At 45.4% G+C, this 10,326-nt stretch overlaps 1 protein-coding gene across 1 annotated transcript; it reads right to left on the bottom strand.

Annotated features, from left to right (window-relative positions):
* Nucleotides 1-2,778: 2,778 nt before the first annotated feature.
* On the bottom strand, nt 2,779-6,769 carry LOC102762841 (serum amyloid A-3 protein-like). The gene is given in 5 exon segments (XM_006770883.2): nt 2,779-2,932; nt 2,935-3,035; nt 3,398-3,536; nt 5,995-6,089; nt 6,712-6,769. Coding segments are annotated over 4 exon segments (390 nt in total). The 5' UTR covers nt 6,086-6,089; nt 6,712-6,769; the 3' UTR covers nt 2,779-2,873.
* Nucleotides 6,770-10,326: the final 3,557 nt, after the last annotated feature.

The raw sequence follows: 10,326 nt of genomic DNA, 5'->3' as shown, positions 1-10,326 counted from the left end.
ATTTCTAGCATTTAAAAAAAAAAAATCTCACATCATCAGAATTCATTTCCCAAGGCAAACTAAAAACAAAAAAACCCCTTTAGTTGAATATTTAAATTTGAACAGTCAATCTGGATATTAGGCAATGTTTTCAAATGCAAGTTGTATCTGTGACTTGCTAAAATTTCTAGGCAGGCTGTGATTCATGGTTGCCTCACTTTTACTTTTGTTTATACACTGGACCGCAGTTTAGGAGGGCTGCAGGATAGCGTAGTGGTGAGAGTCTGCGTTCTGAGACTCTGGCTTTGAATGTCCTGTCTTTTTCTGTCTAACCTTTGGGAAGTTATTTATGTTCCTCTGGGTTTCAGTTTCCTCATCTATAAAATGGGGCTAATATTAGCACCCACTAATGAATAAGTATGAAGCACATAGTACAGTACCCGGCACATAGAAAGTTAAGGTCAGAGATACCTAGTAGTGACCATTAAATCAGACTTAAACTGGACTGCATAGTGACATGCTATATGGGTGAGAAATGTTAGCTGTTGTTTGAAAGGTTTAGACTATCATCATTTCACTCAGTGGTGATCAGACCCATGTAAATTATTTTACACAATTCAGAGAAAGTGGGAAGACCAAAATTGAAGTTCATACTTTCCTTGCATGTATTAAATTTGTCACTGCCCTGGTCACGGCTCAAAACCTGTAGTCACCTTGCTACTTCCCCCTTCTCAGCCCTCCCTGCTGTTAAAGAGAAAACCAAAGACCAGGCCGGTCACAGAGACTGAGCAAATATGCTGCACCAAGGCCCAGCAGAGCTGCAGAGTGGTAACTGAGAGTGATACTAATGCCTGATTTTTTATTGATTTTTTACAGAGAGGAAGGGAGAGGGATAGAGAGTTAGAAACATCGATGAGAGAGAAACATCGATTCAGCTGCCTCCTGCACACCCCCTAATGGGGATGTGCCCTTGACCAGAAGCAAACCTGGGACCCTTCAGTCTTCAGGCCGATGCTCTATCTATTGAGCCAAACTGGTTAGGGCTAATGCCTGAATTTTTATCATATCTCTTAATTAAGCTGAGTGTCTGATCAAAAGGGAATTGTTAAAAAGAGAAAGCGGCAGGCTCAAAAAGGCGCATGCTGCCAAATCTAGATTTTAATACTTGATCCAATTGTACTTTCAGCCTCTCCTGGAAACATAATCTTAATCAACTAGTCTGGAATTTTCTGGTTAACACCAAGGAGATAATCTACACTGTGGGCCCTCTCCACCTCCCATAGAAATAAGAGGCAATCTGCATGATGAAAACCCTTCCTGATCTCTTCCCCTAAAAAAGATGTCCTGGCCCACAAACTCAGTTGATTTTTTTTCTTCTGACATTGCCAATTACTAGGTAAATCCTCGCAGTTCTATGTGGTGATATTTTTCTATTCTCTTGCCACCACCCACATTCCCATTACCTCTTGCCTAGACAGCTGCAGCAGTCTCCTAAGAACCTTCTTCACTTCTAAACACTGCCTTCCCACCACCACCTCTCAGTCTCAGCACATGGAAATGTAAGCAACCTTAGGGACTATCCAGTCAGCTGATTGACAAACCTGCTACATCAGAATCACCACAGCAGCTTGATAAAAAGGGATAGTGCCCAGACCTGGAACCTGTAGGTCTGGGGACTAATTTAATCTGCCTCAACTGCTTCCCACCACACATTGCTCCTGGATTTAGATGTAGAGTTATCCTTCTTGGTAGATAAACCAGGGCCCCCCGAGCAGGAGTGCTTGTCTTGGTGTCAGGAAGTGAACAGGAGATCCACTGTCAGAAACTTTGTCCACTCGAGGCACAGCCTTGATCAGAAGCTCTCGGTGGCTTCCCTCTGCTTTCAGAGTGAGGTCAGAGCCACAACCAGCTTTCCCCACCCATCATGTAGAAGAAATCTGGATTCAGGAACTTCCTGAATAACAACACAGACTTACAACACAGAGCTGCTGGGCTGATATGAGGAGCCTGGGGTTTCCGGACAACCCTGGTGTGTGGATCAAACACAGAACACAAGGGAGTCTGGGAAAACCCCCACTTGGAGGTTCTTCCAGAGGCTAAGACAAATACTAACAGGCACAGCTCTGTCCTCAGTACGGAGGTTTTCCCAGATTGTGGCTCCCGTCTTGCCCATTCCAGATGGATGATTCTGACTCAATCTGAGTTCAGTTACTGTATTCCCCTGGTTAACGTAAAGATATACTAACTAGTAACTGGAGATTGACTTCTAAGGGATAACAAACACAGTGTGTGCACACTAGATGGCAGGAAATGTTTGCTGGGTGCCACTAGCCAAAGTTGACAAACTATAGAGGGTTCTGGACTGAGCTACTCGGATTAGGGGAAGGCTTGATGCAGGGCATCTGCCCTGTATGACGCTGAGATTGTGTCCCCTAGACCAGTGGTCGGCAAACCGCGGCTTGTGAGCCACATTTGGCTCTTTGGCCCCTTGAGTGTGGCTCTTCCACAAAATACCGACTTCTGCACATGGGCCACGAAGTTTCAATCGCACCGTACATGCGCGCCCGCATGTGGTATTTTGTGGAAGAGCCATACTCAAGGGGCCAAAGAGCCGCATGTGGCTCGTGAGTCGCAGTTTGCCGACCATGGCCCTAGACAAACACAGGCACAGGCTCTGCCTTCATGTGGGTGTCCATCCCTCACCCCGTGGTACCAAATGGGCAGCCCAATATACTAAAGAATAACACGAAGTTTTCAACATTCAAACTCTTGAGCTTTTATTACACAGATATGTGTGCCCTCTGTCAGCATCTGGGGATGTAGAATTCAGTGACTCGGGGTCCCTGCCCTTAGGGAGCTCACAGCCCCGTCTCCTGAGAGCAGAGTGAAGGAGCTCAGTACTTGGCAGGCAGGCCAGGAGGTCTGTAGCGATTGGGGTCTTTGCCACTCCGGCCCATCTGTTGGCTTCCTGGTCAGCCCTTCGGTCCGCCGATCCATGGCCGCTGTCTCCATGCTTAACAAAGTCAGTGAGTCTCGGATAAGTCTCTCTGGCATCACTGGAATGGAGGAGGGCAGGTAGGAGGTGAATCAGGGGCTGAGGATAAGCAGCCCCACCCTCCCAAGTCTCCCCTTTCCAAGGGATTAATGACTCTGGGAGGAGCCTGGAATGGGGCTAAGCACTGACCCTGCCTGGGCACAGCCCACTCAGCCCTGATGTGATCCCACTGGATGAACAGCACCTAGAGGGGAGAGTGGGAATCAGTCCTTGGTCCTGTTTCTCATTTTGGGGGACAGGCCCACAAGCCATTCTCTGGCTCTGTTGACAGCCCAGACTCTGCACTGGGCAGGGATGGAGAAGGTGGAAGGAAGAACATGAGGAGGAGCCCACAGACCCAACAGGGTCCTTCTCTAGGGCCACCTGAGCACTTCAGCAGCCCAGGCTCCACCAGGTCCCCTTCGTGCCGCATCATAGTTCCCCCGGGCGTGGAAGTATTTGTCTGAGTTTTTGTAATTGGCTTCTCTCATGTCAGAGTAGGCTCTCCACATGTCTTTGGCTCCTGGAAAGGAAAATGTGAGATGAAGGTAATCACATCTTGGCATAATAGAGGAATAAAACATTTCCTTCTACTGATTGTATGATTTCAGCGTTCGACTAAACCCTTGGAGATTATACTGGTTTGAGATAAATATTTTTTTTTTCTTTTTAGTTTCTGGGTTAATGTTATTAGAATCACACTTGGTACAGGTTTTATTCTGTTTGACCCCATTCTAATATCTCCTGCCACTTTGTGTTGGCTGTGTGATGCGTGCAAGGAGAGGTGGGGTGGTCCTGAAGCGATGTTTAGTTGTACAAGAAACCCCCACCTGGACAGATGCAGGGAACCCCCTGACACGTGTGAGAACAAAGGTGATTCTGAGGGAGGTTCAGAAGCACAGTGCTCTCAACCTAGTCAATGGGAGACCCTCATCCCCATGGACAAAAGGAGGACAACTCGTCCTGAGCACATCTGAACATCTGGGCACATTTGGCACCTCGGCAACTGTCAGAGTTCAATCCAGGCACTAAAAGTGCTGTGTTCCTTATGAGAGTTTTAAAAAATGGGGATAATAGGTATAGAACAAGGGCAACTGACCCACCAGCTCTAAGGACAGTGATCTCCCAATAAAATGGGCAACTACTGCCTCTCCCAGAAGAACTGAGAAAATTCTGTATAATGTTGAAGACATTGTAGGTGTTTAATATACCATCACTTCTCTAGTCTGTAGGAAGGGGGAACAAAAAAATAAAGGAACTAAACTGAGATGAAGGTCAGAGAATTATGGATGGAAGGAATCTGATCAAGCTAGAATAAAAAGGCAACGATTTTTAAAAATTAGCTGAATAGAAAAAGCTTGAAATGTAATGTACAATTGAATTTATAGCTTATATAATACCTCCAGGAGGTAAGTTATCTTCATTTTATGCATTTCTTTCTTTTTGGTGTTCAGAAAGATAGCTTTATTGAGAGGTGCAACATTTTTACTCGGAGTTACTCATTTAAACACATTCTTGGAGTCCAGACTTGCATAATAAGTATTTCAAAAGTGCCCAACACATTTTGTCACTCGCGGGCAGCAAACCTGGAGGGGTTTGTGCTCAGCCTTTAGTGTGCACAGCATCAGCTGGGGTGCTCAGAAAAGGCTGGATTTCAGACTCTGCCCAGGAATTGGAATTTACCGAGGGGTGTGTGCACCCAGGTGTCTGCATTTCACAAAGCACCCCAGAACACAATGATTCTCATGCCGGCTGTCCTAACATTGTCAACAGGGACAATCACAGAAAAATAACAGCAGAATAATTCTGTGAAATAAACACCTTCTTGCGACTTTACCATGGGTGTATAGCTCTTGCTATAGTTTTCTGGCCAGATCTCAGCCCCAGCAGAACCACCATCAGGGAATTAATTGTGCGGAGAGCAGCTCTACAGAGTTGCCTTCCAAATGCACCCCATCCCCACTATTTGCCATTTGCTCAGATAAAGAACAGAATATGTGTTCACAAATCCCTCACTCTTCCATGTGCAGTCTTGTCCGGGAGGCAGTCTGCTGCGTTAATAGCAAGGTCTGTGGAGCTCGACGACCTGGGCTAAGTCCTGCTCTGCCTTGGGACCATGTTAGGTATCTTATTCTCTTGGTACTTCTGTTTCTCTATTGAGTGGTGATGGTACCTACATTGCAGGATAAGGATTAATTCCTGAGGATGAAAACGTGTCCATTCATTCATGGAAATCTCTTATAGCAGTGCCTAGCAGGTTAGAAGCTCAGCTAACCTTGGTTGTAATTACTAAGTGAGTGGGGTGTGGGAACACACTCTATAAGTTTGGCTCACCAGCTTCATGGCTACCTGAGATATAGAAATGAGCTGTTTCTGAGTTCCCACTAGGGGGCCATAGAGCCCCATTTGTATTTAGGGAGCATGACCCCTGAGTCTAGATCTCTTCCATACTTGTGATGAAAGTTGGGGTTTATACTTTATGAGGACTCAGACCTGGGGTCCCCATAGAAGGATGCGAAGTTATCCAGAAAAGCCTGGAGTTGGGGGCAAAGGACAGATGTTCTTTAAGGATACAAACTTATGTGCAACTAGAATAAGCCCTAGAGATCTAATGCACAGTATAGTAAATATAGACAACAATATTGCATGATAATCATAAAACTTGCTAAGAGACTAGATCTTAACTATTCCAACTATTAAGATGGAAGGATAATTATGTAATGTGATTGAGGTGCTAATTATCTCTACAAAGGCAATCATATTACAATATATAAATGCATCAAGAACATGTTATACACCTTAAATCTATATAATGGTATATATCAAATATATTTCAATTTAAATTAAAGTCTGGGGAAGTCCTATTATGAAAATAGTAATTCTTTCCTACCCACTGTGGCCTTTTCCCAGTGGGGACGTGGCCTTTGCTCATGTAAGTCTTGGGGAAGCCAGATACAGCCCCTACAGCCTCTGGCTCTTACCTTGACCAGCTTCCTTAAGGAAACTTAACCATCCCTGGCTGTTGATGCCCAGGACGAGGGAGCAGAAAATGATGATCATGGAAAGCTTCATCCTGCTGCACAGTGAAGGGGACATACCAGGAAGAATACGTTTAATTTTTTTTTCCAGGGGATAATGTTGACCCATTCTTGTATTCCATAAGTAAACCCAACACAATTATATATATAAATATATGTCGAGAACATATATATATGTGTGTATATATATGTATGTGTAGATAGCTGATATACGTAATTAGACAGACAGACAGGATTCCAGAGGACCTAGTTCTCCATTTGTATGTGTCTCACTGGAATCCCAGTGATTTCTTGTATGAGAGCCTGCAATGGGCTTTTGTATAAACCAATTTCCACTTCAGTCATCCCCTGTCAGCCCTAAAATCCAACAGTTCAGACCTTCCCCAAAAGACATTTGCAAATTTGTGTCCGATATACCTTTCTGTCACGTAAATGAGTTAAATCTATAAATATCCGTAGGATGCCTGCTCTACCCATCACTACTTCACACAGAAGACGCATACGACAAATCTCTATCCCAAAAGTATTCCCATCTGGTGAAATCTAATCGTCAGAACAGTAGATTCAGGAGAGATGCAGAGAGCTGTGGTGCAGCACAAGAAAGCTGGTGGAAAAAGAACCCCCAAAGAGGAAAAGTGCTGGAAAGTTCTAGCACCTCACCTTGGCTGCTCGGTCCTGCTGACACCCCTGTTGAAGCTGAGCTGCCTGTGCCGCCTCCTGGGAGCTGTGCCTGGTACTATATATACTGACGCTTTGCTAGTGGGACAAATGGCAAGAGAGGTTTGAAGCAAAACATTGAAATGTGGGAACTTCCTCTTGGTCAGAACCCAGCATCCAGGACACGATGGTTATTTTCACACACATCTCAGTTTCCCAGATTGTGCAACCTGGCAGCTTTCAAGGATGTAGCAAATTTTCTGCCCATTTTCAGTCTCACACCTTGTGGGGAAGGTTTATTTTCCCTAATGTACTGACATTTGCTGTGAAGAGTAATCAATATTAAAAAGATTTGATTGAACAGTGTGAGACTGCAGAGCAAGCGAAACAGCAGAATGGGCTCCATTGCAAAAAGACAGCTCAGGATGAAGCTGGGACCCTAGGGTGCAGAAGGAGGGAAGGAAGGACAGACAACCCCCAAAAATAAAACTTCCAGCACCCCCGTAGGGTGGACTCTGCTCTGGAAAAGGGGGTCCTCCAGACTCAAGTATGCTCACCATTGATTGCTATGGAAGGTCACAATGGCAGGTTATATATGGAGTTTACTGTAACCCAGGAATGTTGAACTGTAGTGTAAAAACTTGCCCAGCCGGCAGGGCTCAGTGGTTGACCCTATGAACCAGTAGGTCACGGTTTGATTCCTGGTCAGGGCACATGCCCAGGTTGTGAGCTTGATCCCTGATGTGAAGCATGCAGGAGGCAGCCGATCAATGATTCTCTCCCATCATTGATGTTTCTATCTTACCCTCCCTCTCTCTTCCTCTCTGAAATTAATATATATCTACATATTTATATATATAGCTATACTAATAAAAGCGTAATATGCCAGTTAGACCGGACAGCTGAATGACATTCCAGATGTCCAGACGTCCTTCCAGACAAAGCCGTGGTGTTGGGGTGAGGCAGAGGCAGTTAGGGGCAATCAGGCAGGCAGAGTGGTTAGGGGCGATCAGGCAGGCAGGGGAGCAGTTAAGGCAATCAGGCCAGCAGGGGAGCAGTTAGGAGTGATCAGGCCAGCAGGCAGAGGGGTTAGGGGTGATCAGGCAGGCAGGCAGAGTGGTTAGGGGCAATCAGGCAGGCAGGCAGGCGAGCAATCAGGAGCCAGCAGTCCTGGATTGTGAGAGGGTTGTTCAACTGCCAACTTAGAAACTAGCAGTCAGACATCCCCTGAGGGGTCCTGGATTGGAGAGGGTGCAGGCTGGGCTGAGGGACCCCCTACTCCCATGCACAAATTTCATGCACCAGGCCTCTAGTTTGTAAACTATATATATATGGAACTTGCTATAATGTAGTGTAGGAGTGACACACAGGGACATAGTGACATTCTCTGAAGTCTGTTTTATTGTTATAAAAAACTGCCTTGTTGGGAATAATTTTAGCAAATACAGTTTTTATTACCCTTTGTGCTATTCTTGTAGCAGCAAGAGCAGAGTGAACATTTTCTCCTTTTTATCGTGAAGAAAGTGATTTTACCAGACATTAGTCAGGCTTATAGTTTTCAAGGCCCAGTTCTGGAACGCACAGTTAACCCTCAAAGATATGTAGGCCTGAGAGGAAACAGAATCTACGGAAAAGGAAGGGTTGGATAAGATTATGAACCGAAGGGCCATGGCCATGGAAATTAGTGACATCCTTTTTCTTTGATCTTCCATTATACATTTTTATATGTGACCCTGACCCATTTATCAAATTTTATTTTGTTGTCATCTTTATTAATGTGGATGTATTGTTTATGTATATGTATGTGTTTGCACCTTTAGTGTTGTTCTGGTTTTTGTGTGTGTGAGGAGAGGAGCAGAGGCACACACATGTGACTGTATTATGAATGGGCATGTGCTGTTTTTCTATATCTCAACATTGGAATAACAGTCAGGATAGGACCTGGGTTGTTATTTTTTCACCATTCATTAGTGCCTAGGAAGATGCCTAGAACATAGTCAGGCTCAATGAATGAACAGGTTCTTAGCTCAAGGCTCAGGTTTCCTAAAAAATGTAAAGTAAGTATAAATAAAATTTCACCTCCTAGAGGGGCAGGCGGTGGGGAGGACCTCTGCAGACCCTTCCTGTTTGGCCTCCAATCTATTTTCTAAGTGTGTGTACATGTACGAATACGTGAAGACGGAGGATATAATACCTGCCATTTTACATTCTGCTTTTCCACTTCACTTCTCGTGATCATTTGTCCAGGTTACCACCCACACTGCCACAAAGTCAGCGGCAGACCTGAGATTCCAACCTGGCCTGTTAGGAGTGAGCGTGAGACTCCTTAGCCATCTGCTGTACAACTGCCACCCGACCTCGGCAGCAGTAGAGCACGTGAGCAAGTACGTGTCCATTGTGATTCACTTCGATTATGTTCAACGCTGAAGCTTCATGAGAACTCTCCCAGTGGAGAGTTACCTGCCTGAGAGCACTGATCCTGTCTGACTCCAGGCTGTATTTCCAGGACCTCGCACCGTTCCTCCCACATACTGGGAGTTCAGTAAGTAGGTGTCGAATAAGGGAATGGATGCATGAACACGTTTTGCAAGCATCGTTATCAGAAAGGAAAAGAGGCTGAGGTTTGAAAAGGCCCTGTGTTAGACTATTTGGACAGTAAAGGAGGTCGGCAATGGGTTGTGGCTCCCTCCCAGGCCGACAGATCGTTCAGGAAAAAGGCTTGCTGGCCCAGCCTGCAGGTCAATGTGACAATTCTTTCAGCAAAGGAACACGTGGGTCATTGACGGGAGGATTTGCAAACATGTTTTAGACGGCGTGGTTTGACAGGAGTCCATAAAAAATGAGTTTGTGTGTACACCAAGCATACTCTTCACAAAGAGGACCTGGATTTCACCCCATAATTACAAGTGAAATCTGGGAAATCAGAGTATTGTGAAAGGGCTCCTTTTGCACCCATGTTTAAGAAGCAGGCTGTTTGTGGTGCGTCTTTCCTGTGGCCTATGGCTGAGGACAAAGAAACTTCAAGTACTACATCCTAGAGAGAACATCCAAGAAACAGGGCCAGATCTCTTGAGCCAATGCTAACAAAGAGGTGGCCATTCAGGCCTTCATACCAACCACTTCCCAGAACAAAGTCTGAGGACACTTAGAGTTTGGAGGAGATGAGGTAGACCCAGCTAAGAAGATGAGAAGGGAAGTAACCCTGGCCTGTGTTTCTCAGTGGTTAGAGATTCAGCCCAGGCACCTGAGTCTCAGATTTGATTCCTGGTCAAGGGCATGTATCCAGGTTGCACATTCGATCCTGGCCCCGGTCAGGGAGGCAACCAATAGATGTGTCTCTCTCACATTGATGTCTCTCTTTCTATCTCTCTGAACCCCCTTCTTTCACTCTCTCTAAAAATCCATATCTTTGGGACTGGCCAGTGTGGCTCAGTGGTTGAGTGTTGACCCATGAACTAGGAGGTCAGGGTTCAATTCCCGGTCAGGGCATAGGCCTGGGTTTGGGGCCTGATACCAGTAGGGGGCATACAGAAGGCAGCCAATTAATGATTCTCAATATCGATGTTTCTCTCTCTTTAAAAATCAATAAAAACATATCCTCAGGTGAGGATTGTATTT

Source organism: Myotis davidii, unplaced genomic scaffold (genome assembly GCF_000327345.1).
Source record: "Myotis davidii unplaced genomic scaffold, ASM32734v1 scaffold2325, whole genome shotgun sequence".
NCBI lineage: Eukaryota > Metazoa > Chordata > Mammalia > Chiroptera > Vespertilionidae > Myotis > Myotis davidii.
The sequence above is the reverse complement of the archived record's forward strand: the minus strand, read 5'-3'. Positions and strand labels throughout refer to the sequence as shown.